The following is a 25,313-nucleotide window of genomic DNA, read 5'->3' as shown; positions in this document are numbered from 1 at the left end:
GGCTGCGGAGCCACGTCTGGGACTCTGGCAGATGCCACTGCTGCATTTTTTTGTTTTTCATCCGTTTGCCTTCCCAGTTGTCTCGATGTGACTAGTTGAAGGACCCCAGAAGTGCTGGCATGAGCAAAGCTCTGTGTGACCCTTCCTTGGACCCGGCTCCGCTCGGTTGCCTCTTTAAATCCCGCCTGGCCGAGTTACACCGAAAGATCTCCTTTTTGCTGGCGCAGTGTTAATTTAAAAATTAGAACATCTGGGCTTTCATGGAGCAAGGCTGGGCTCACTTAGAGGGAAAAACAACTTCCTTCAGTTCACAGGGTCTTTAGGATCTAATGACCACAAATATTTGAAGCACGCAGGATTTGTACTGAAGAGAATGGCAAGCACAGAGGAAAACGTTGTGTGTTGCTGCCGTGTGGACGGGGTGAAAGATGCTATTCATATCGGTTCGGGCTGCTGAACTTTGGTCAGGCTTTTTTCACCTCGTAGTTAGAGCTTAAGTGTTTTGAAAACAAGAGGAGGAAACCAGTCTCTGGGAAGCGGCGCTCACATCTGGACACACCGACCTCGTTTTTACTCGCTTGGAATATTTAGAGAGAAACGCTGTGGGTTTCCTCACCCCTTTCTCCCTGCGTCGGGAGCTGTAATCGCTTGTAAAAATAAACAGATGAAAGAAGGTCATTAAATTAACAGGGAAATATCTCGCTGCAAGAACCCGCTGGCGCAGCCTCTGTGGGCAAAACAGGGGCTGGGGGTCGTTGGGGGAACAGGCAGGCAGAAAATGGTTCACTGAACTTCTTTTCCAAAGACAGTAATTTTTTCCACCGTGCTGGACGTGAAAAGCAGGAGGGAATTGGCAATCTGCTTGCAGTGCTTAACATTTGTAAAAGGCATTGTGCCCTTCTGCTGATCACGAGCTGTCTTCTTGTAGCGTATGAGCAATAAAGGGAAGCAGTCAGAGCCGCGGTAATGATGTTAGATTGAATAGAGTGCCTTATTTTATTTTTAGAGGACGATTTCACTTGGCACTGGCCGCCTTTATTCTTGCTGGTTATCCATAGAGATGCACCGCTGCTCTTTTTATCGAGATGGGAAACCGGGAAGTGTGTTCAATCCCTCGTTTATCTTATTTTTAAAACATAATTAAGTGCCAGTCATTGGTGAGGATGCTTAATCTGGGCAGTAGCGCCTGGACTTCGAAAACAGGGACCCAGTTGCAACAGGCTTGGTTCTTGCTCCGGCTCTGCTCGCCCATCGCCAGCACCGGCGGGGGATCGCACCATCAAAGCGCCGCGTACCACTGTCCCCTCTGTCCCCGGGGCAGGTTGGATAAGCAAAAGCCGAGCACGGGGGATACGTTCCACCTCCTCTAGCAAGAAGCAGAGCCGCTGGGTCCACCCAGCCTGTGGCCCTCCAGTTCCAAGGGTTGCAGAATGCCTTTGGGGTGGAGAGCCTATAACAACCTGTTTCCCCCCCGCTTCTCTTTTTGGCTTGCTCAATTTTTTTATCGTCATGGTAACGGGGAAATTTTGTGTAATGGCTGATAGATGCTTACAGCTCCCTTTGAAGTCTGAGTGGAAGGGGCACCCAGAAGACCTTTAAAACCCAACGTGATCAGCTCAGTGTTGTGTGCGTTGGCTTGGGGCACCTTCCCTCTAGACAAAGGCTTTTCCAGAAGGTTTGCACCAAACCTCATCTCTGCTCTCTGTTTCCCTTGAGGTGTATCCCAGCCCGGGTTCCTGTTTTCCCACCTTCCATCTGGAAGCAGGTCTTCTCCATGGATTGTGTCCCTGACTTTTTTTTTTTTTTTTTTTTTTTTCTTCTTGTGTGTGTCTTGTTTTCTTTTCAGCTTTGAAGTGTGCAGACCCACCACTGCTATGGGAGACTCTGTTGCAGACCCAGCCCGAGGGACAGGCTCGGACCAGGCACCCGGCTCAGCGCCCCAAGGGAATGGCGGGACGTCTCTCAGCGTCATCACGGAAGGTGTCGGGGAGCTGGCAGTCATCGACCCCGAGGTGGCGAAGAAAGCCTGCGAAGAGGTCCTGGAGAAGGTCAAGCTGATGCACGGTGTCTCCTCTGACAGCTTGACGAAGCTGGCTGATGGCAGCGAGGCAGAGCGTGCCTCACGGACCGCGGTGGAGTTGGCCAATGGAGACATCGGCGAGGGCTGTAAAATCAAGTGCTTGGACGATCTACCTGGCACGGCCTCCAAGATCCAGGAGGAGGACGAGACGGCGGCCAACACGGTGAAAACCGCCCGGAAGCGGCAGAAGAATAACTCTGCTAAGCAGTCCTGGCTCCTCCGGCTCTTTGAATCCAAACTCTTTGATATCTCCATGGCCATTTCATACTTGTACAATTCAAAGGAACCTGGTGTGCAGGCTTACATTGGGAATAGGTTGTTCTGCTTTAGGAACGAAGAAGTGGACTTCTACCTGCCACAGCTGCTGAATATGTACATTCACATGGACGAGGACGTGGGAGATGCGATCAAGCCCTACATTGTGCACCGCTGCCGGCAGAGCATCAACTTCTCCCTGCAGTGTGCCCTGCTGCTGGGTGCCTACTCCTCGGACATGCACATCTCCACTCAGCGACACTCCCGTGGGACCAAGCTGCGGAAACTCATCCTCTCGGACGAGTTGAAGCCAGCTTACAAGAAGAGGGAGCTGCCGTCGCTGAGCCCAGCGCCTGATATGGGCCTGTCTCCTTCCAAAAGGACTCACCAGAGGTCCAAGTCGGACGCCACCGTTACCATCAGCCTGAGCAGCAATCTGAAGCGCACAGCCAGCAATCCCAAAGTCGAGAGCGAAGAAGAGGTAATGTTGGGGCCCTCCAAGGCTCAGCTCACCCAGGAAGGGATGCCCCCAGGGCCGTGCTCGAGCGGTTGGTTCTCATCTCATAGCTTCTCCTTTACCCCGCAGAGGGGTTTTTTTTTGTCCTAGTTGCTGCAAATGATTGAAGTTTTGATTCCTGTGTCTCTAAGCAAACTGACACGCACCAGTGGGTCGCGTTGGAGGGTGCTGGGGCTCTGGAGGGGGCGTTTCTTGGTGTGGGTGGAAGGGGGGGGCATTAGATGGCGTCAAGGTAAGGCAGAAAGCTGGGTCGGGAGGGCTGAGTCGCTTCCTGCGCTGCTGAATTCCCACACGGTTTGGGCAACAGGCTGGTGCCTCTGTTTTGCAATCTGCAGCCATCTGATTGCTGTTGGAAATGTGATTTCCTCCTTGTCCCGACTTGTTCAAGATTTAGCAACGACGAGGTTTGTTCGCAGGCGGAAAGGGCCCTGGGCAGCTGGGGGCAGGAGGAGAGCAGATAAACCCATCGGCTCTGCCCTGCCAGTGCCCTGGCCAAAACAAGCCTCTGGCGCGCTCACCCTTCTGGCTGTGGGGCCGAGAGCTGCAGCTGTGGGGTTTGTTCGTGGCTGCTGCCCTGTGCTGAGCTCTGCTTTGGATTTCTGTCCTCTTTTCACAGCTCCAAGACGGTGGAAAGCCAGGCTTTCCCTGCCGGAGGGGCTGGGCTGCATGGAGGGGACGCTTCCAGGGTTAGGCGCTAATGCGGTTTAATGCCAAAGTAAACAGCAATTAAATAGGTGAACTCGAACGTATGCGTGTTACGTGTCTTCCAAACCTAAACAGCTCCTGTGGGCTTTGCGGTGTTTATTTTTAAGTGTCAAGAAGTTATCGGCACGAAGCTGCCTTGGCTTTGGTGCTGAGCTGCTGTGTCGGTGCACACTGCGAGACTGTGCACACTCACCAGAGAGTGTGGTTTTGCTTGGGCAGGATTTCTTGCAAAGAAAACGCAGTTTATTCATTTCACGCATCTGCTGACACAGAGAGGAGCAAAAGGATGAGCAGCATCCTCGGCAGTGGGGCTGCAAGGCTAGAGGAAAAAGAGCTGGAAACGCAGAATTTTTGTTTTGCTGCTTTGTTTTGAAGGGCTGATGTTTTTCAGCATGAGCATCAGCTTGAGATGGTGAGAAATGCAGGGCTGAGATGGGGTTGCCGGGCGGGAGAGGAGGGCAGAGGAGACGAGCTGGTGCTAAACGCAGGTTTTATGAGCAGTGCTAACCAAATCGGAGAAAAGCAATGCCTCTTCCAGAACTCACGAACTTGAAATACTCCCCCGGGGAGGTGGCTCGCCTCTGCAGCGGGGATGGCTCGGCAGGCTCAGAAATGGCCTGTAAAACCACAATACCAAAGGTTCGGTCCCGGCGGGGCTTGGGCAGCCGTTCACCCGGGCAGATGAGCCAAACTCCGCGCAGCTCCTTTTCTGGGTCATCCCTGTGCTAGTGTGGATGAGATCTTGAAAGCCAACTTCCCCGCGGCTCTGTCTAGACATTCAAGATCTCATGACCGTTTTCGTAACAGTGGAGTATTTCTTGGCTTTCCTGCCATGTCTGAGATTCCCCCTTTCTCTCGGCTTCGCGCTGGGGTTGTAAATCATTGGAAGGGGCCACGTGGTCCCCTGCCTGTCTGCCGGGCTTGGGAAAGGCTCCTTTGGACAAGGGTTTGAAGGAGGCTTTGGAGGCATGAGGCAGCGCTCAGCTGGGCTGGTTTCAAGGGAAACCCACCCGGTCCTGCTCCCTGCAGCTCTTGGGTGCAAACCCAGCTGCAAGCCGGGGTCGCGGTGTTTGCCGATGGGTAAATGAATCTTTCATATCTCTGCCCGTCAGCTGCTCGGTGGAAAACAACTGGCTGGTGGGGAGCGGGACGTGCCGAGGTCTCTGCTCGTGCTGGCTGTAGCTGCTTGAATAATGGAAACTGAAGCTTTACATAAATGATGGATGAAGGCAACGCAGCAGAGAGTTTCTCTTGGCAATGTTTGAAACGTATTTTGATCCCGAGGCCGAGCAAGCTGTTTAAGTGTTGCGCAGCCATAGGGATACTCAAGGCGCCTTAAGAACTTTCCTGGTCTCTGAATATCCCCCACCGGCTTCTGGAGCCATGTTGTTTTAGGTGCTGAATGTTCCTGCCTCCTGTTTGAAACCAGCGATCCCCTGCGAAAAGCAGCTGCTTCACCAGTGCTGGTGGTGGGGCCAGGAAGGTCCGGCATAAATTCCAGCAAATTCTGGAGTTCGCTATTTTGATCTGCAAGTTACTCGGTCTGAGAAACCCACAGCTGTCTGAATTGTCTTGTGCTGGCATGAGCCCTTCACCAGTTCCCCAGATTTTCTCAACGCTGGAGGTCTTTTCAGCAGTAAAATCTCATGTGTGCTCGTCTGGGAGGTGCTTTATTCCCCGTACGCGGTTTTGTCTCTGCCACCAGTGTCCATACCATCAAGCCGTGGGTCGGGGATCCGCTCCGCTGTGCCTCCCGAGAAACTTCAGTTTCTATTTTTGCAAAAAACTCAACTGTAAAAGCAAGAAGTTGCCCGCTCAGATGAAGGAAGGCAGTGAGGCCTGAATCTCCTTCTCGAGCGCTGCCGCAGTGCCTGGTCTCACGTCGGCCGCAGCCTGCAAACTCGGCCGCTGCTCGGCCGCGCGTCGGGCGTTCCTTCCCGTCTTTAAAAAAGCAAAGCCAGGTACAACCCAGCCGGGTGTAAAACGTGACGCTGTCAGCTGTCTGCTGCAAACGTGGGACCGGTGTCGGAACATGGATAACTCTGTGTCTGCTGCGGTTGGAGTGAAGTCGGCTGGCCCCAGGGGCGGCCCCGGAGCCAGGAGCAGCGCAGGATGGAGGAGAGGCGCTGCGGAGGAGTTGGTCGTTTCTGGTCGGTGACCAGCGGCTGGTGGAGAGCAGGAGAAATGGAATAAACTGTCTGAAAGAGCTGTAGGGAGGAAAAACTGCAGCGTTGGGCTGGTGGGCGTAGATCTGAAATACAAGCCGCAGGGGACAGGGCTGGAGAGAAGTGCAGGGAAAGGAGAGGTGCAGGGACAGCCAGTCTGTCGCACCCATCCTGAAGGGTGCTGGTGGAAGTGGCCTGTCTGCCCTGGAGGCTCTGCAGCCCACTGCAGAGCTTGCACCCAGGCTTCGTCTCCCCTTTGTTACTGGAGCCTGAAGCTGCTTTTTAGCTCCACTGAGGAGGTGGTGGCACCACGTTCCCTTCTCCACAGCATCCTTCTGCATCTGGCTGGGTTATTTTCCCATCAGTCTTCCCTGCATCGAACAATTTTTGGGGTTATTTTGCCATCTCCCATCAATCTTCTCTGCGCTGAACAATCCTGGCCTCTTCTACGCTTCCCGTAGGTCACCTGTTGTAGACCTCCGGGGTGTTATTTCTCCCCTGGACCATTGCCCCTTGTCCCCATCCTTGCCGAGCTGCGGTGCCAGGCGCTCCCTGTTCCGAGGCTGCTTCCTGCAGGTGCCTCTGTCCTTTGCTGCTGGTCCTGGATAAGCTGAGTCAGACCCAACGCGGGTATTAATGCTACTTAAGAAAAAAAACTCTGTGGTGGTTTTAGAGCTGGGGGGAGGCCGGCTCCCAGCAAGGTTGTAGTCACCCTGGGGTGAATCTGTCCTTTTCCCCGCAGTTGCCCGCAGCTGTGGTGCTTTTTCTAGAGAATAATTCCCCCCGCTGAGGTCTCTGTTCCAGTTCTTGCTTCGTGCTGCATAACCACTGTAATAACGGGCAGGAGAGGCTTTAAGTGCTGCTCACACTGTGGGTTTTTAAATCCTCACCGCATTACGTCTGCGTAACACGTTTCTACAGTACAGTTCTAATGGTGTAAATTTATTTTACATGTGTTAATTTTCAGCTCATGCAAGGGCATGCAAAGGAAAAGCCACAAGCTCAAAACTCATGTCGTCCTGCATCCCTCCAGTTCAAGGTGGATGGGCTGAGCCCTGGTTTCCAGGGTGGTGGTCGGGTCTTGCCAAGTCCAGGTGTGTCCCGTTCCCAGATCCATTTACAAAGGGTGGATTAAATGGCTGCAGCTGCTCAGCACGGGATTGTCCACCTGTGCAAGCTGAAACCAGGCGTGGAGGACCCGGCTGGAACCTGATGCTGGTGCTGGAGCCCAGGGGAGCACTGACAAGTGTCCCATTGGAGGAGGTGGCCTGAGACGCCTTCGGCCGCGCGCCGCTGGGATGCTCGGAGGTGGACAGAGCGTGGCTGAGGTGCCCATGCTGCAGACACGGGGACAGGGTGCCGTCCCAGTGCTGTGCTGTGGGGATACTTTGCGTCTTTCTTGCCTGTTTAAACATTAAACGTGTGAGAAGGTCGTTTGGCACGAGCTGGTCCCACTGGTGCCATTGGTTGTGCTGTGAAGTGGGTTGTGCTGGGCAGAAACGTGGTGGCGTGGAGCTGGGTGGCTGGTGGGACCGTGTGGAGGTGGAAGCTCGATGTGTCCGGCTCCCCGGGGTTTTGGCATGGTTGCAGGCAGCAACCTGGAAACAAAACCTCACCCAGGGCAGAGCAGCTGCTTAAGTAACTTCAGTAAAACCGTTCGTGGCTGGGCCAAGCTACCAGAGACGTCTCGAGGTGCCCTAGAGAGACCTGCTGGGGTGAGGGGCGGCCGAACCTGGAGCAGGGAAAGTCATCTTGCTGTCTGATCGCCTTCATTTCACCTAGCTCTACAAAAACTCCAGCCTTGCTGACTTCGGGGTGCTTGGGTTTTAATGACACCTCCTCCGTACACCCAGCAGGATTTGCTGTAAAGGTGCAGCGAGTCCTCCCCAGCGGCCGCCCCGGGGGATTTGCTGCACAAACAGGTTGTGCCGCCTTTGCAGCGTGCAGCCACCCTCGCCTGGGTCCTGGCAGGCTCCGAGTGGCAGCAGCACCTCAACTGCTCCCCCCGCTCATCTCCCCACCTCTCTAGGGCTGGATGAGGACCCCCCTGGGTCTGCACCCCCGCAGCCCAGCCGGGGCTTGGCCGAGTTGGCGTTTTCAGGGATGAGTGTGCCTGGGGTGTGCTGCTGCTGCTGCACCTCTTTGTGTTTCTTGTCGGGCTGCTGCTTTTGGAAAACACCTCTCAAAGATGAAACCCCATGACTTGATGTGAAAGCCAAGGCTGGTTGCGAGCTCTTTCACGCCCCGCTTTTCCTGCCTGGCAGACTGGGGTTTGCAGCCCTCGCCGATACTCAGCCCTTTATCTCCCCGCTGAGCCGTGACCCCCGTGTCCCCGCCAGCGTGGCAGGGCGCAGCGCTGCTGGTGCTGAGAAATCCAGCGCTGTGATGGCGAGCCCTGGAGGTCGGGAAGTTTTCATGTTAGGGAAGACGTGTCAAACTTTATAGCTGAGACCTTGCACCTGGGTGAAACGGGGAGGGTACTCCCTGTGCCTTGCTCTGCCTCCCACCAGTGTTTTAACTCCCAAAGCCTGGGAGGTGGGAAGAATAAATCACACTGATGGCCTGGATAGGAGCGGTTCATCTGTGGGATTCCTTCAGGAGCTAAGATCAAGGTTCAAAACATAGAGAGAGCAGGAGGGGAAATCCAGCTGCTTTTTTTTTTTTTTTTTTTTTTTTATTTAACCCATCTGGATTGAAACCAGTTATTTTTAAATGGGGATGGCTTGCTTTAGCTGCGAGCCTGAAGCCAGTGCCAGCTCAGAGCTGGGCTGATGGTGGAGAGAGCCGGCCAGGCTTGCATCTCCATGTGAACAAAAATGTTTGGCTGAACTGGTTCTACTAGTCAAGTAAAAAAATTTTAATTAGAAAACTGCTAATTGAATAATCAGTCAAGAATCTAGGCTGGCTGCCGGGAATGGAGCGCTGGAAACGGCAGCTTCTTAAATGCCAGCGCCTCGCTGTTAACTCGGGGCCACTGCGTGTGGGTGGTGGTGGAGGAAGAGCAAAGCTTTCACGCGATGCAAGCGCTGCCCACGGTGTGGGTTTTATTTTTTTTAACAGCGGCATCAGCGTTATCTTGAGAAACGGCAGGGAGGGTTTATATGCAAATCTGTTTACGTCTGCGTTTCTGCGTGGATTCGCTTATCGGAGCGTGTGTGCTTACAGGCGACTTTTGGATTTGCAAGCTGCTTTTTGTTCGAGGTTGCCCAACGTGTCTGACCTTGGTCTTTTCGCTTTTCAGCCCACATCCCTGCCCTGCCTCTGCTAGTCGGGGTGTGGAGGAGCGTTGGCCTTTTACCTCTGGAACTGCACCTTCAGCGACGCTGGCAGAGGTGCTGTTCCTGGTAGGGCTTGTTTCCCGGCCGCGGGGCGGCGGCGCGGCTGGCCGAGCTGTGGTGCCAAATGGCTGTGAGGATGGTGCTGCCGGCTGCGCCGCGGTCCCACCGACGGGTCCGGCTTGGGAGGTTTGGCAACCTTTCCGCAGCATCCCTTTGGATTTGTAGGGCATCCCTCTGAAGGGTTTTCCCTTGGCCAGGGTGGCAGAAGTCAGTAAAGCTGCAAAGCCTGGCTCCTCCGGGCATCCAGGTTTTGTGTCTCTTGGCTAAAACATCCTCTTTTCCCCGTGGCACCAGCAGTGTTAGTGAGGTGTTTGCCTCTTGAGCTGCTGGGATTGTAAATAATTTTTTAAGATACAAACCACTGTCATCCATAATACCCGTTTCAGCTCTGTAACGGGTAGGAAGGTCCTGGGAAGGGTTTGTGGACGTGGCAGAGGTGTCGAGGCGTGCCAGGCGTGCTGTCGAGCGCTTTACAAAGAGAGACGGAGTTATTTTTATCGGTGTGACGGTATGTGTTTACCCGGGTAGACACTTGCACTGAACGTTCCTACATCTTAAGAAAGACCAAGAATTTTAGCCTCAAACCCCAAAGCGAGCCCTGCAGACTGGGTGGCTGCAGGTGAGCCGTGTCCTGAGCGCAGGGCGCAGCGACGGTGAAGGGGATGGAGCTGACGATGGCCGTACACACCGCCTGGCACCTCAGTTTCGGCTGAGACCAGGGTATTTAATGTTCGAGGCTTCTGGTTTCCCGAGTGACAGATCTGGAAGCTCGCCCGTGCTTGGCATATGGCTCATCCATCTGTCGAGTTTGCGAGGGAGAGGAGTCGTGCCGCTGGCACCCTTGGAACATGGCTCGTTTTCCCGCTCCTTCCAGCCGCGTTTCTTGGGGAAATGAGTCTCGTGCAATCCTTGTCTCCTCCAGCAGCAGCTTTTTGAAGCATTGACCAAATGCCACAGAGAGGAGAAGCCAGAAATGTGCTGAGGTTCTTTTTTGTTTGGTTATTTTAGGTTTTGGGGGGTAGGATGCATCTGGAGGAACCCAGCCTTCGCCTGCCCTGCTCGCATGATGAGCTGTATTCACTATTGCACTTTTTTAGGACAGTTTGCTGGCTGGCTGCATAAAGCTACCTGATCTCCCTGGGGAAATCATCAGGTATTGAATGGAGACCCCAGAACTGTCTTTCCTTGGCTGCCTCGCTGCGTCCCAGGGCAGAGCCACGCTGCGATCAGCCTGCTGGAAGCGCAGGCAGGTGGGGAGGAACCGGCTCAGAACGTGTCCGGAGCTGCTGAGGTTATGCCGGCGGGTTAGACGCTAAGCAAAAAAATAAGATGCACTTAATTTCCCCTCCGAGTTTGTTATTCCTGTTCCCTGGACCCAGGCCTGGCACTGCGAGGAGGTTTTGCCTGGTGTGGTGAGCAGGTGACCTGAGCTGCAGGAGATGCCGGAGCTTCCTGGAGAGGTGGAAAAGCCAAGAGCCCGGCCGTGCTCCGTCTGGGGAGCAGCTGCTTCACTACAGCCCCAGAGCTGAACCTTGGAGGAATGTGCCGTTCCCCCACCCCGGGGCCGGCTCTGACTAATCTTCAGCCTCGTGGTGCAAACCCACCTTGCGTCAGCCCGTGGGCTTCCCGGGGCACCCCGGTCCACTTTGCAAGCTGGATAACGACCTCCTCGTTTGAAGGTAGACCCTTCGTTTGGATGTGTTAATACGCCGACACCTCTTAAACCTACCAAAGGGCTTTTGTTTAACACAGGGGGGTTGTCTCCAGCTCCTGTAGTCGACAGTTGTGGTTTTCAGAGCCGGCATTTTTGGGCAAAGTTAGTAAATTGGAGACCTAATGGCATCGCAGCCGCTGCTTGTGGAGCCGTCGGGGAGCAGAGCCTGCGCTCGCCAAAGCACAGGGTGCATCCTGCGCCGGGCGGGTTGCGCGTCACCTTGATTTAAGACGCCAAATAAAAATTGGGAGCTTGAGTCCTAAATCCAAGAGGGATTTGAGAGCTCTACCGTCAGGCGTTGCGCGCTGGCGTGGCTTTCATGGAATAGGCTCCGCTTGGAAGTGTGCGGGGACCGGGGTCTGTCTCGTGACTGCCAGGGACGGAGCGGGAGCAGCCCAGATCGTCCGTGAGGATTGCGTCACGGGTGGGGGGATGTGTGGAAGCCGTGAGAAGATGAGCTTCTAAAATGGGGTTGATTTTAATGGGAGTTGAACTGGGCAAAGCACGGCCGGTAGGTGAGCTTTAGAGGTGTCCGCTCTCGTCGTGGGCAAACATGACAAGACGGTGTCGGTAAAAGCTTTTCAGGTTACCTGCCATCCTACAGCCTCCTGCATTCCCCATCTCCTGGTTAGAGATTCTTTTTATTTCCATATATATATGGAAATAAAAACCAAAACAGGGGAAACTCTGACCACAGAATATTCCGATTTAAGGTCCCGAATGGCCCGGTGCCTGGGAAGGAGGGCGGCAGCGTGAGCCTGTGGCAGCCTCCCGGCTCCAGGTGTTTTTCCTGGGTGAACCTGTCAGGGTCTGAGCGCTGTCAGGGTTTTTACGTGCTCATGCAGAAGCAATTAATTTAAACGCTGTTATTTCTTATGGCAAGGCTAAGCCTGGTGGAATTAGCGTATCCCTGTAGCTAACGTACTGAACCCGGACCTGTTTGTTTCTTTTTGGGAAGTGAATTTTAAAACCAATTGCACACTGGTCTCAAGGATGTTGAAGCTCCATTTTACCACTTTTTGGCATGAAAATAATGGATCTGTGGGCCCTTAAGCTGCTGGAATGGTGGGACGGCTGGGGTAGAGGTGGAAGCTGCTGTTAGGGCGGCCGCGCAGCGTGGCGTTCGGTGGCTGCGGGGAAGCGCGGTCGGTGGCTTCTGCCCATGGTACGAAGGGTTTGCTTGGCTGCGCAGGGATGCTGCTTCACAGAGTAACCCCTCCAATGCTGAAAGCTCTCTTTGTCAGCTTGGAAATAGTTTAATTGTTGTCAGGTTTTTAGAATTTGTCCGACAGTTTCCCTGGGGTTAATTTTGTCTGCCGAAATGAGAGGCTAATTTAAAGTCCAGGGGAGAAAAAGAGGGTTTGTTGATGGCAAGAGGATGGTCTTGAGGCAGATGCCGGCATGAGCATCCCTGCCTGCCCTGGTAGCTCCCGTCTCTGCAGCTGATTTGAGCCCAGAAAGCCAGAGCTGAAACCTTAGCTACACCTCTGGGGTAGAAGATTATTTTGAAGGATGTAAATGGGGAAAATCTGTGTGGGTTTTATGGGCATTTAGCACTAGATCTGCCGATGAGCCGCCAGCCCGGCTCCCTGTTTGGTGCCACCACGAGTGGCCGCGGCCGGAGGAGGCTCCAGTTTAGATCCTTGAAATTGTTGTGGTGTTACTCTGGAAGCATCGTGTGCCAGTTTAGGTGCCGCTTTCTATCCAAGTGTAAAAGGCAACAAAACTGTGATGGGGTGGGGTGGGGGAAAAAAATAAAAATAAAAATGAAAAGTGATCGTTATGAACGTGGAGCTAAACTATTGCTTTTTTCTCCCCCTCTCCCTCCTTCCTCTCTCTCCTTTTAAACAAACACCACCCCCCAAAACTGCCACCAAACCCCCTTTCCTCCGTTTCCCAGGAGCTCTCCTCGAGTACGGAAAGTCTCGATAAGTCACTCTCTCCTGTAAGTGGCCCGTTTCGTTCCTGCGCCCGGGCTGCCTGCCTTCCCCGCGACAGCAGCATTTCCTCTCTGCCACAAAAGTCCTAAACCCCGGCACCCGGCAATGCACCACAAGCAGCTCTGGTCCCCAGCGGTCACCCCCAATATCTGCATCGCTCACCCCCAGCGCCGGCAGCGTGCCGGCCGCCTCTCGTGCCACCGGCCAGGTGGTGCCGGCTTTGGCTGAACGTGCCCAGCGTGTTCAGTGAAACGCCGGCAGAAAGGGAGCTTTGGGCAAATTTGCTTGCGCTGGTTTGGCTAAAATAAAGCAGAAAATCCCAAGGGGGGGCCCTGGGTGCTCGTTCCCCTCCTTCCCACCCACCCCACCCCACCCCCCTCAAAAAAAAAGCAGCGAGGGGCAGAGGAACCCTCGTACCGCCAGCAGCCGGCGGAGGCACGGGAGGGACTTGGCTGCTGATTTTGGTCCGAGCAGTCGCTGACCTTTGCATGGCGGTGTCCGCGGATGAAAGAGGAAATGCTGTTTCCTTGAATTTTACTTGAAAGTTCTCTGCCAGATGGGATTTAATTTGCTTTTTCCACAAATCATTCCCCCCCCCCCAACTTCTGTGCGTTAAACTTTCAATCAAAACCCAGTGTCTCCCTAGCAGAGTGTTTTTCTTTCAAAATGAGCCTTTTTAATTTATTTTTTTTCCCCCCCAATCAATAGCATCTTCCTCACCTGTATCATTTTCCTGCCAGTGTGTGTGTGTTCTCCACCTGGGATTCCCAGTGGGCTTCCACACGTTGGATATGTAGTCCATGATCAAAACTACGTACCTGGGCAGCGGTGCCTTGCGTAGCCCCATCCTCTGGGACAGGGTCTGCTCGGTGGCCTCCAGCTGATGTAGCCTCTGGGTTATTTGACGTGCACCCACTCGTCCTTCTGTGCTGCAGAGGGGAAATGTTCACACCTTGACGGTGCAGGCAGGAGAGCTGATGCTGCCGTTGTGTACCGGCACAGGGCATGAGGCTTTTACCCCTGAGTCCACCCCGATGCAGTCTCCTCCTTTTCATTTTTTTTATCAGTCGCCTCCAGCTCTGCTGTTTGAAGTGGTGCAAGGGGCGCAGGGTCTCGGGCCGCCATGGGTGGGAGGCAGGATGCTGGGCTGGTCCCGGTTTGCCACCCAGCTTTAGGCGAGTCACTTGCTTTTTTCCGCCTCCCGCTCCGGCCAGCGGAGCGAAGGCAGCGGCGTCTCTTCCTCTGGTGGCTTTCTGAGGCTCGGTGGCAGCAGAACGCTTACAGGCCCCTCGGTCCCAGGGCCTCACAGAAGTGTCCTGGCAGTTCTCAGGCTGCGGCGATGGGTGTTGCCGGCACCGTGGCTGTGCCATCCATCTCGCTGACACCCGGCGCCGGGCGGTAGCAAGTGCCTGTTCCTCTCCCCAGTGGCAGGAGACCTTTCCTTCCAGGCTTTCCAGCCCCAGGTTGTTTATCCGTGGCAGATGCTCACTGCAGCAGCTGTGTTGCTTTTTTTGCAGCCCGTTTTTTTTTGCAACCGTTTATGCCAAATTCATAAACCCGTTGCAGGCACCTGCACCAAGCTGAAGGCTCGTGGCATTTATCACTGGTGCTGAAATCCCCATGGCAGGCAGCTAGGCTGAAGGGACCAGGTAGCAGCTCTGCTCTGCACCGCTGAGTAGTTTCCACCTGTGAGTACATCAGGTGGGTCTCCCTCCTGGGGAGCGAGTGACCGTGGGCAGCAGGAATGGGGGGCAGCCACGGTTTCGCTGTGCGAAGCTCTGGAATGACGAATTGCGGTGGTTTGAGCGGAGGAGAGGTGGGATGTCAGGGCAGGGGCAGGTGGGACAGCAGAAGACACTGTGGCAGCTGAGGCTGGAAAGCGTCCCAGGTCAATGCTCCCGTTTCAGATGCTTAAACCTCCCCCGGGCACGATGGCTGCGCAGAGCCGGAGCGGCCTTGCCCCTTCGCCACGACGTGACACCTCCGGCACCGCTCCAAAGCCGTTGGCCGAAGCTGGGGCTCCCTCCACTGCCATCCCGGTAGCCAGGGACAGATCGGTGGCATCGTCCCTGCCCAGGCCTGGGAAGCGGTTGGAACCCGTGTGGGGAGATGGATGCTCCTGGAGTGTGTCTTAGCAAAACATAAGCACAAATCCCTGACTAATTTAAGAGCAGGAATATTTATTATTTTTTTTTCAAAGCACTGCCAGTGAAATGTTTTGCTGTCGTCGAAAGTAAACGGTAGAAAGTAAATATTTATCTTGGCTCAGAGCAACAGAAGGATCCTTCGGGTGGTCGGATGAGGGAAGAGCATCTTCCATCCTTCGCTGTTTGCTTGGCTTCAGGACGCTGATATTTATGAGCCAGGGCACAAGCAGCTCTCCGCAGCCCAGCTCCAGCACGACGGACTTTCTGTGGCTCTTCGGGCAGGCTGGGGATGGCGTTTCCTGCGATGGCTCAGCCAGCGACGGCCCCAGCTCAGCTCATGCCTTTTCCCAAAGCTGCTTCTCCATAACAGGATGCGAAACTTCCGTGCTGAGTCCCCCGATAACAGTGAAGAGCGGAGCGGTGCTCGGTGGGATGCCTTTGGAGCGGGGTGGGATGGGGAGGACGTTTCCCGGCTGCGTGTTTCTGGCTGGAGGAGCTGAGACCTGAAGGTTTGCAGCTGGAGCAGGAATATCAGAGGTGTGGAACAGGTCACAGAGGTGGGGCCGGGGCCGGGACGGCTTTGCTCCACTCGCAGAACAGGGAGAAGATGCTTCAGGAGATGCTTTGGGATCCTTGGACTATGTGCCAGACCTGGAAACCTGCATCGGCCAGAGCGCAGGAGCCCTTGGAGGAGCAGGGACATCGCAGCCGTCGGGGTTCGATGGCAGAGGACAGGGAGAGGGGTCGGAAGGAGCAGAGCATCTGTGGGATATCGTTCTGCTTTTTGCAGAAATTGGATTAAATGCAATCGAGGGAAACTGTCCCGGAGGTCAAGGGAGCCTTGGGGTGCAGGGTGGCAGAGCAGGGTCTGATGGGACCAGGCGCTTTCCAGTGCATCCACTGGTGCAGGGTTTGAAATATTTATCCTCTGCCTCGTACGTGAAAGCGACATTGCTGGCTTAGATGCCGTGCAAGCGCTTCCTCCTGTCCCGAGGATGCCTCTGCTGCGCTCGCCAGCAAGGTGGGCAAGAGAGCAGAGCGCTGTGGAGGAGAGGACAGCGCTTACCCCTGAGTTTGGAAGGATTTTTGACGTGGACTACAGATACAAACGATTTCCCCACCTGCTCTTTCCCAAAAGGGAACCACCAGACTGATCCTTCTCCTCTCTTCACCATCCCTTTATTTTGCTGTGCAGCCATTCCCGGCTCTCCGACGTTTTCCTTTGCTTCCTTTTCTCACGCTCCGTAGCTTTTTGCATGTGCATTTCCAGCATGATTGTGCAGCGAACACTTTGCAAGTTTAATTCTGCATCTTAAATGGCAAAATCAGCCACAATCGTTTGTTGTCCTGATTTAAAAACTTGGGGAAAAAATGAGCAGAGAGCTCAGCTCAAGCCGGTGGGTGCTGGGGGGCTCCTGGGTCCAAGGGGCTTCCTGAATTATGGTTTGATCTTTGCAAAATGGTCGGATGGAGCCTCGATGGAAGCTTCAGGGTGAGGATAGAACAAAAACCAGCGCCGAGCTGGGGATGGAGCCGATTTGCGCTCCCTCTGCCGGCTGCGGGCTCCGGGCCCTGGGGATCGGGGCGGGGGGGGCTCCTGGGGGGACGTCGGAGTTATGGGGAGGTGGGAGTCTGGACAGCACAACGGGAAGGGAAAGAGAGCTTCGGTCCTGTCCTGCTCTGCTCCCGGGTGATGAGCTCAGCTCATCGTGGGAGCATCATCTGGGAGCAGGGAAGAGCCTCTTTCTCTCTCTGGAATTTATCCCGGTGCGTTTAGACTGTGGAGCCTGACTGCAAAACTGCCAGCACCTTACTGACCCGCTGCCTTGGTAACACTCTCCCCCCACCCTCCTTCCCTAAACCTTTTTTAGCCAGTCAGACTTGCCCCCGAGAGAGAATTCATCAAATCCCTGATCGCCATCGGGAAGCGCCTGGCCACCTTGCCGACCAAAGAGCAGAAGACCCAGCGGCTCATCTCGGAGCTGTCGCTGCTGAACCACAAGCTGCCAGCGCGCGCCTGGCTCCCGACGGCCGGCTTCGACCACCACGTGGTGCGGGTGCCACACACCCAGGCGGTCGTCCTCAACTCCAAGGACAAGGTACGGCCGGCCAGACAGCGGCTTTTGCCTCAAAAGGCAGATTTTCGTGCTCAGCACGGCCCCTGTTGGGGGGTCGAGGGGAAGAAGGGCTTCACATGGGTGCTGAGGGCATCTCCTGGGTCCTGGGAGCGGGGGGAGCTTCCAGAGCGGGAAGCGGTGGGGTGGGAGATGTGCCAGGCAGCTGGGACAGGGAGGAGACCCCTGGGAGCAACCGAGCTCCGAGCTGTGCGCGGCAGCTCCACACCTACTGAAAATCGCCGCTTTTCCTCCGAAACGCACAGGCCCTGCAGGCGCGGAGCGTCGTGCTGCCTCCTGCAGCCGCCCGGCCCTGCTAACGCTTGGGTTTGCTTCCCCCAGGCTCCCTATTTAATCTACGTTGAAGTACTTGAATGTGACAATTTCGACACAGCGAATGTGCCCGCTCGCATCCCCGAGAACCGCATCCGGAGCACCCGCTCGGCCGAGAACCTGCCGGAGTGCGGGATCACGCACGAGCAGAGAACCAGCAGCTTCACCACCGTCCCCAACTACGACAACGACGACGAAGCTTGGTCCGTGGACGATATCGTGGAGCTGCAGGTGGAGGTGAGGCTGGGGGTGCCGGGCAGGGTTTGTCCCTTGCTGGTGCTGCGGGATGCTGCTGGGATCAGGCACAGCACCGTGCAGGATGGTGGTGCTACCCCAGCTCCTGCCTGGGGGAAAAGAGGGGTGGGAATCGCATGGCAGTAGCTGCTGCATCCCACCTCTCGCACCTTCCCCCTCCCAGCTGCCAGAGATTCACACCAACAGCTGTGACAACATCTCCCAGTTCTCTGTGGACAGCATCACCAGTCAGGAGAGCAGGGAGCCCGTGTTCATCGCTGCTGGAGACATCAGGTGAGGCTGGCGCAGCGAGGGCAGCCCCGGCAGTAGCTTTATCGCGATGGGTTACGAGTTCAGGTGCAAAAAGGCGGGGGGTGCAGAATTCCTCTGCTGGTTTCCTCATAAAAACCATCTGCGCTAAAGGCTGAGGAGGGGCAAACTCTGGGCGGCGAAGGCTTATGACAGCCCTGAACAGAGGCAGGAAAAAGGCGCTCTGGGCTGGCACGGCCCCCCCACTCACTGCCGGCACCTTCCGTGCCGGGAGGCGGGGGACGTGGCCCTGGCGCGGGGCGTGGGGTGAGCCCATGGGCTTCGGCAAGTGCTCTGGGTGCACGTGGTGACGCTACTTTCTCCCTCAGCAGCGGGTTTCGCTGCTGTAACAGCTCTGTCTTGCAGGCGGCGGCTCTCGGAGCAGCTGGCGCACACCCCCACCTCCTTCAAGAGGGACCCCGAGGACCCGTCTGCTGTCGCCCTGAAGGAGCCCTGGCAGGAGAAAGTCAGGTAGGGCTGGAAGCGCTGGCTTGGCCTCGGCGCTGCAGGGACTTTGTCTGCCCTGGAAATCCAAGGAAATAGCTCTTTTGACTTGCCCGGTAAATAACCACGGCCTCGACTTTAGGCCCTGCTCGTCCCCAGGGTGGGTGTTTGCTCGGGACGCGGCGGGGAATAGCAGCGAGCAGCGGGTGTGCTGCAGGAGGGGAAAAATCCGCAGCAGACTTGCTGCTCTTGGGTTAGGCTTTGAGGGGCTTTACCAGGTATCTATAGGCATCCTTTAAGTCAGAAGACTTGGCCGGTCCCAAAATAAACTGATCTGCGTACCTGCTCCCCAGATTGTGTGTCCAACCCCCAGATTTCTCCTTGAGCGAGAGAGGGAGCCCCCTGGGCTCTATACATTTGGGGGTAGTCTCGTCCACCTTGTTCTGATGGGGGGGGCTGGGAGATTCCGGGGGAGTTAATTCCCTCCTGCTGTCTCGGGGATGGCTTGTGGCTCAGGTGGGATTTGCACCATTGTTCAGGGAGGGCTCGGTGCGCAGTTCTTGCAGTTCTGGGCACTGGAACTCATCCTGCTGCCGTCCCAACCGAGCAGAGCTGCTACGTTTCCAGAGGCCTTCCTTGCCCCCAAACCTCTGATCGGAGACCCCCGGGCTGGTTGCTGCCCACCCTCCCTTTCCTCACGCTCCCATCCTCGCCCGTTCCCTGCAGGAGGATCCGGGAAGGGTCCCCCTACGGCCACCTGCCCTCCTGGCGCCTCCTCTCCGTCATTGTCAAGTGCGGGGACGACCTCCGGCAGGAGCTGCTCGCCTTCCAGGTCCTCAAGCAGCTGCAGGTGAGACGAGAGAGGGGCTGCTTAGGGGGCTGCAGCCGTGTGGGGCCGCCCTGGGCCCTGAGGGATTTTCTCTCTCTCTCCCACAGTCCATCTGGGAGCAGGAGCGTGTCCCGCTCTGGATCAAGCCATACAAAATCCTCGTCATCTCTGCCGACAGCGGCATGATTGAGCCAGTCGTGAATGCTGTGTCCATCCACCAAATCAAGAAGCAATCCCTGCTTTCGCTGCTGGATTATTTCCTGCAAGAACATGGCAATTACAATACCGAATCCTTCCTGACGGCCCAGAGGAATTTTGTGCAGAGCTGTGCCGGTTACTGCCTGGTCTGCTACCTACTGCAGGTCAAGGACAGGTGGGTCCCCACGCCGTAGCTGCATCTCCCACTGGGATTTGTCACTTTGTCCCCAGATACAGCAGGGAAATCCTGGGAGCGGAGGGTGCTGCTGCTCCCAGGGCCACGCACGCGCCTGCAGAGTTTAATGGAAAGTTTTCCCTCCCGTGCACAGGCACAACGGCAACATCTTGCTGGATGCGGATGGACACATAATCCACATCGATTTCGGGTTCATCCTCTCCAGCTCCCCCAGGAATCTTGGCTTCGAGACGTCTGCCTTCAAACTCACCACGGAATTTGTGGATGTGAGTGAGTGGGGGACGTGATGGCAAGGGGTGATCCCCGCGCTGCTCCTGGATGAGCCGAGGGCGGGAGGTGCCCCGTTTGCAATGCGGGTTTGCTCAGAGAAGTGAAAATCCCTAAAAAATCCTCTCGTGCCCATCCTGTTGACTGTCCCCCTGCTTAGGGCGCCCCTTTGTCCTAAAATGTCTCCATCCGCTGCCCTCCACCCACACGTCCTCTCCCCTGCAGGTGATGGGCGGGTTGGACGGCGACATGTTCAACTACTACAAGATGCTGATGCTGCAGGGTCTCATCGCTGCCAGGAAGCACATGGATAAAGTGGTGCAGATCGTGGAGATCATGCAGCAAGGTAAGGGGGGCGGGGGACCCCCGAGGTGCCACGCGTGCGTCCGGGCTGCGCAGAGCATCACCCAGGAACGGCTCAGGGACCCTCAGTGCGCGGAGGAGAGCTGGTGAGGGTGGGAGAGCATCCAGAGGGGTCTTGTATGAGGAGAGGCTCCGGGCAGCCCTCTTAGGGTCTGGGGTCTGGGCGGGGAGCTCCTGCCCCAGGGAAAGGCCTTGGGGAGACACTGGATCCCTGGAGTGGGTGGGTGTGAGCAGAGGGAGAGGGAGCATCCCCCGGTCCGCCATGGAGCACTACAGGAGCGGAGACGTGCCTGTGGCGACGGCCGAGCACTGCGGTGCCCCCAGGAAGCCTGAAGCACCCCCGAGGGATGGGGGTCGCCGTTCCCTCGGTGTGGGACCGGGCCCCAAACGTGGCGGTGTCCTTCAGCAGCGGGTCCTGGCTAACCCTGCCGCGGCCTGGCAGCACCGGGGGGGTCCCCGTGCCACAAAGCGGCCTCGGGGCCAGCGCCAAGCGAAGGGTCCCGCTGGATGGAGGCCGCCGCGCCCCTGGGGGCTGCGTTCGCCCCAGGCCCCCGTGCCAAAGCCTGTCCTTCCCTCCCCGCAGGGTCGCAGCTCCCCTGTTTCCACGGCTCGTCCACCATCCGCAACCTGAAGGAGCGGTTCCACATGAACATGACGGAGGAGCAGCTGCAGCTGCTGATCGAGCAGATGGTGGACGGCAGCATGCGCTCCATCACCACCAAGCTCTACGATGGCTTCCAGTACCTCACCAACGGCATCATGTGATGGCCACGGGCCTCCCTCTCCCAGAACGACTCCGCGCCCGGCCCGGGCCCGAGCTTTGCTCCCGGGGAAGCAGCTCTTGGTCCTCGATGGTAAAAAGGAGGCCAAGTCTCAGCGTCGTCCTGGGGCTGCTTTTGCCAAGGCTCCTCAACAAAATGAAACAAGGACAAACAAACAAACAAACAAAAAAACAAAAAAACCAAACCCCAAGCGGTCGAAGCAGGAAAAAAACCCCTCCACTTGTGAAAATCAAAGCGAAACGGATCATGCGGTAACCGTGCGACGCGCGCGGGGTCGGGGCGGCCAGGTGAAAGCAGCAAAGGGCCTGGGGATGTGGGGATAGCGCTCGCCCCCCGCGCTGCCGCCTCCCTCCTGTCAGTATTACGCCCGTTGGTGTCCTGTGAACCCCCCCCCCACAATCTCATGAAATGTTCGGGACCTGGGGGGGACGGGCCTGGCCCCCACCCTCCGGCGTCCGCTGCCACTTGAGCCTTCTGCTGGTCCCGCATGACGGCAGCGGAGGTGAACCCGGGGGGCCCTTCCCTGCATGTTCCCCCCCCTACCCCGGCATTGCTCAGCCCCCACTCTGGGCCCGTTTCTTTCTTGCACCCCCTTTTTCCCCTCCCCACCCCCCTCAAAAGTCCCCTTGTCCCAGCCAGCGTAGGGCACCCCCTCCCGTAGCACCCACAGCCGGTACGTCAAGGTTGGGGGTCCCGAGGCCGCTGCCCAGCTGGGGTGCCGGTGCTGCCCCCCCCCCCCGCTCCTCCCAGCACCTTTTCCTCTGACTGTGTTCCAGGAATTTGGGACTGTGAAGCTTCCCCCCGCCCCCCGCCCCCTCCCCTTGCAATAATTTCTGGCTGCTGTCTCTTGTCTTGAATGTCAGGCTGCGGCCGGCGGGTCCCCTCCCTGGAGCCCTGGGCTGGGTTTGACCAGGAGAAGCTCCAGGGATGGGACAGGGTGGGGGGAAGGAGCCTGGTGCCTTCCCGGCCCCCCCAGGCTCGGCACTGCCAGCCCCAGGGGAAGGCAAAAGGGCAGCCCAAAAGTTTTAGCTCCCCCCCCCCTCGCCCCCCCACCAGGTCTCCGGGGGGGCCCACACCCCTCCCCCCCCTTTTTGACAGCCCCTTCCTTTAAGAGCAGCGACCCCCCATGCCCCACCCCCCCCCCCGTCCCCCCAGCCTCAGCCCGTCCTGCTGGTCAGATGTGCCGCCCTGCCGGCATGCGAGCGGTGCCCCCCACCCGTCCCCCTGCCCCCTGCGCCGGCCTGTAACCCTGGATGTCCTCAGTCTCTTTGTTTAGCACTAATTATTTGTCATGTTGATTGTTTAGCATTAAAAAACAAAAATTCTATTTTAAAATGCTGGCTGCCCGTGGCCAGGAACCACCGTGGGGGGCATTAATCAGGGACTGAGTGGGGGTCCCCATGCCAGGGGCACCCCCAGCCCACGGTCGCAGGCAATCACAGCCCTCCTCTGGGGTTCCCCTGTGTTGCAGCAGGGTGGGGGGCTCAGCGCAGCCCCCAGGCCTCTCTGGGGAAGCAGGGATGGAAGGGGGGGGCCCCCTCAGCCCCTTCCACCTCATTTTTGGGGCAGGACCAATACCCTTGCGATGGGGTGGGGGACGCAGGACCCCTCCCGGGACACACGCGGGGCCAGGTAAGCAAGACAGGGCACAGCAGGGGTTAAACCACTAAAAGTTTAATTGCATTATTACTACAAGAATAAAGGATACCTGAGAGCCTCTTGCAGTGCCCGTAGTTTTAATGTAGCATAATCACAACCCCTAAAACAAGTGTTCAGCCGCCCCCCGCCCGCTTTAACAGAAGTGTCGATCTAAAGGCACTGAAGTGCTTGAAAACCAAGATTACAAAGCAATTTGTTTTGTTTCCTTCCTCTAAAACTCGTAGAAACTTTAGGTTCTTCTCTATTATTAAACATCATTTACACGTTCACAGCCCCACGCAGTACGGCTGGGGGGTGGGGGGGTGGGGAGGCTCAGCGCCAGGGGAGGGGGGTGGTCCTGGCCCAGGGGCTGGGGGAACTGCTGGTTGCTTTTATTTTTTTTCTCCTTTTATTTTCAAAGCCCCCCCTTGCTCCATGTGTGCCATTCAGCTGAATCCACCTGCAGCGAGGGGGAGGATTACCGCCCCTTGCACTTAAAAAAAGGAGGGGGGGGGGGGGGGAAGAACCCAACCCCAACCCCAGCAAACCAGCTTTCCCCACCCCAAAAAAGTAACGGGGGGGGGGGGGGGGGGAACCCCAACCAACCAACCCCAAAACAAAACCCAAAATCACAACAGTAGTTTGTTTTTTGTTTGTTTTTTTTTTTTTTTTTGTCACTTTTAGTGTATGATACAACTTTACACAGCGTGTTAGAGGTTATTCACAAGGAAATAAGGAGGAGCCCAAAGTTAAGTTACTGAAATAATTACTCACACAAATACCCTACCCCAAGCACAGGCGCTAAACAAACAGAACAACTAGAAGTTTCTTTTCTGGCTGGTTTTTTTTTTTTGTCTTTTTTTTTTTGTTTGTTTTTGTTTTTTGTTTTTTTTTTTTGGAAGGTAACAGTGGGACACGGTGACAACCCCGAGCAGGTGAGACCCTGCTGTGCTGGGGCCAAGCGCTCACACGCGTGTGTGCAGGGATGTGGTTCACAGTGGCCGAGGGGGAGCTCGGTCGGGCCCCGCGGTGCTGAGCCGTGCTGGGCTCCACGTTGTGCCCGCCAAGGGGTGGCCGAGGAAGAGGAGCAGCTGGTGAAGCCGAGCCCAGGCAGCAGCAGAGCCCTCGGCCCCCAGAGCTGGGTGGGAACGGGTGGGGGGCGGCTGTGGGTGACGGCTGTGGGTGACACCAGTGCCCCTGGGAAAAGCCCCCCCAAGACTCACCGTCAGCGTTTCAGTCTGTAACGGGATCCAGCAGCGGCTTTCCCTCCTCACGGCCCCTTCGCCCGGAGAGCGGCCGGCACGGATCCTGGGGGGACTGGCCCCCCTCGCTGCAGCGCCAGCCAACACGGTGCAGCTTCGTGGTGCCCGTGGGGTGACGGTGCTGGCGGGCACATGCTGAGCTCACCCAGGGGCCTGGTTTTGGCTTCTGGTTTTTCCTCTGCCAAATTAAAATCTCCTCCTCCCCGGGGAAGCCGCCAGCCGGGGCCTGAGTGCGGCCGTCCTGGGGCACGAAGTGACCAGCGTCCGCCGTTAGTGCAAGTGATGGTGAAGGACCTGGCACATCTGGCAGGTGAGCGGAGCCAGAGAGGGGCCGGGGGGGTCTCTGTGACAAGCCTGGACTTGGCTTCTCCCCCCAGTTCCCAGCAAAACACAAAATAAACAACATTGAAAAGGGAAAGGGAGAGAAAAAAAAAAAAAAAAAAAAGGGAAAAAAAAAAAAAGGGGTGGATTTTGCTGTGACATTTCTGCCATCACTTTCCTGTGATGGAGAAGTGGCCCCTGGTCCCCAGGTCCTGCCCAGCGCCACCAGCTGCCTTCCCATCCCACACGGGCAGAGCGGCAGCGAGGCCCAGGGTGTGAAGACGACAGCTCGGGCTTGCCCAGGCTGGCCGCGGGGTGCGGGGCGTCCCTCTCCCCTCCTCATCCCCGCGGGAGGAAGGCCACTGTCCCTCCCCGCAGGCACAAGCAGCCACGGGGAGAGTCACGTCCCCGGGTGAGGACAGAGCAGCGAACAAACCGGCCTCCCCGCGCACCAGGCAGCGCGTCCGGCCTCTGCCCTTCGCCTCCTGCACAAGGCAGCCGCCATCCTGCCCGCCCCGGCAGCCCGGGGGTGCTGAGCCCCCGCTGAGCCAGGCACGCGGGTCCGGCCGGACCGTGCAAACCCCGTTACGGTCTCTTCCCCGCGCCGCTGCCGAAAGGCTGCCCAGGAGGAGGAGGGGGGCCCAGGCGGGCGCTGGCAGCCGCTGGGTATGTACCCGCTGCCGGGGCGCTAGTTCTCGGGGCTGGCGTTCTGCCTGGCGCGGATGAAGGCCATGCCGTGCGTGCGGAAGTGTGTCTTGAGGTTGAGCTGGCTGTCAAAGCAGCGGCCGCACACCTTGCAGGAGAGCTTGCCGTCGGCCACGTGCTGGGCGCCTCCTTCCAGCGGGCTCCGGGGCCCCGGCTCCTCCATCTCGCTCGCTCCCTTCTTCTTCTTGTGGGTGATGAAGCGGTGGCGGTTGAGGGAGACCTGGGAGGTGAAGCAGAGCCCGCACTCCCGGCACTGGTGGGAGCTCTCGTCAGTCCGGTGCTGGGGGATGTGCTCCTGGAAGTCGGCTGAGCTGCTGGCGAGGTAACCGCACTTGCGGCAGCGGAAGGGGGCCTTGCGGTCGCCCTTGGGGTTTTTGGAGGGAGGGGTGGTGCTGTCGGGCTCCTCGCTGCACGAGTCACCCTCGTCCGAGGAAAGTTTCCGCTTCCGCCCGGACAC

The 25,313-nt window shown here is 57.1% G+C and overlaps 2 protein-coding genes across 9 annotated transcripts in view; one reads left to right on the top strand and one right to left on the bottom strand.

Moving 5' to 3' along the window:
* PI4KB (phosphatidylinositol 4-kinase beta) overlaps positions 1-22,649 on the top strand; it is a 27,510-nt gene extending 4,861 nt beyond the window's left edge. For 3 of the 4 annotated variants that reach the window (XM_056321993.1, XM_056321991.1, XM_056321994.1), the window contains 11 exons: positions 1,847-2,816; positions 12,675-12,719; positions 16,733-16,960; positions 17,318-17,545; positions 17,727-17,836; positions 18,218-18,322; positions 19,022-19,145; positions 19,232-19,497; positions 19,652-19,784; positions 20,011-20,131; positions 20,732-22,649. In XM_056321993.1, the coding sequence (XP_056177968.1) occupies positions 1,875-2,816; positions 12,675-12,719; positions 16,733-16,960; positions 17,318-17,545; positions 17,727-17,836; positions 18,218-18,322; positions 19,022-19,145; positions 19,232-19,497; positions 19,652-19,784; positions 20,011-20,131; positions 20,732-20,913 (2,484 nt within the window). In that variant the 5' untranslated portion in view covers positions 1,847-1,874 and the 3' untranslated portion in view covers positions 20,914-22,649. The remainder of the gene's footprint in view (positions 1-1,846; positions 2,817-12,674; positions 12,720-16,732; positions 16,961-17,317; positions 17,546-17,726; positions 17,837-18,217; positions 18,323-19,021; positions 19,146-19,231; positions 19,498-19,651; positions 19,785-20,010; positions 20,132-20,731) is intronic. The other variant, XM_056321992.1, reaches the window with a different exon arrangement.
* ZNF687 (zinc finger protein 687) overlaps positions 22,589-25,313 on the bottom strand; it is a 30,057-nt gene continuing 27,332 nt past the window's right edge. For all 5 annotated transcript variants that reach the window (XM_056321985.1, XM_056321989.1, XM_056321988.1 and 2 more), the window contains one exon: positions 22,589-25,313. In XM_056321985.1, coding sequence (XP_056177960.1) covers positions 24,840-25,313 — 474 coding nt within the window. In that variant the 3' untranslated portion in view covers positions 22,589-24,839.

The sequence above is a fragment of the Falco biarmicus genome, chromosome 19 (genome assembly GCF_023638135.1).
Source record: "Falco biarmicus isolate bFalBia1 chromosome 19, bFalBia1.pri, whole genome shotgun sequence".
Classification (NCBI taxonomy): Eukaryota; Metazoa; Chordata; class Aves; order Falconiformes; family Falconidae; genus Falco; species Falco biarmicus.
This window is presented reverse-complemented; position numbering and strand designations above follow the sequence as displayed.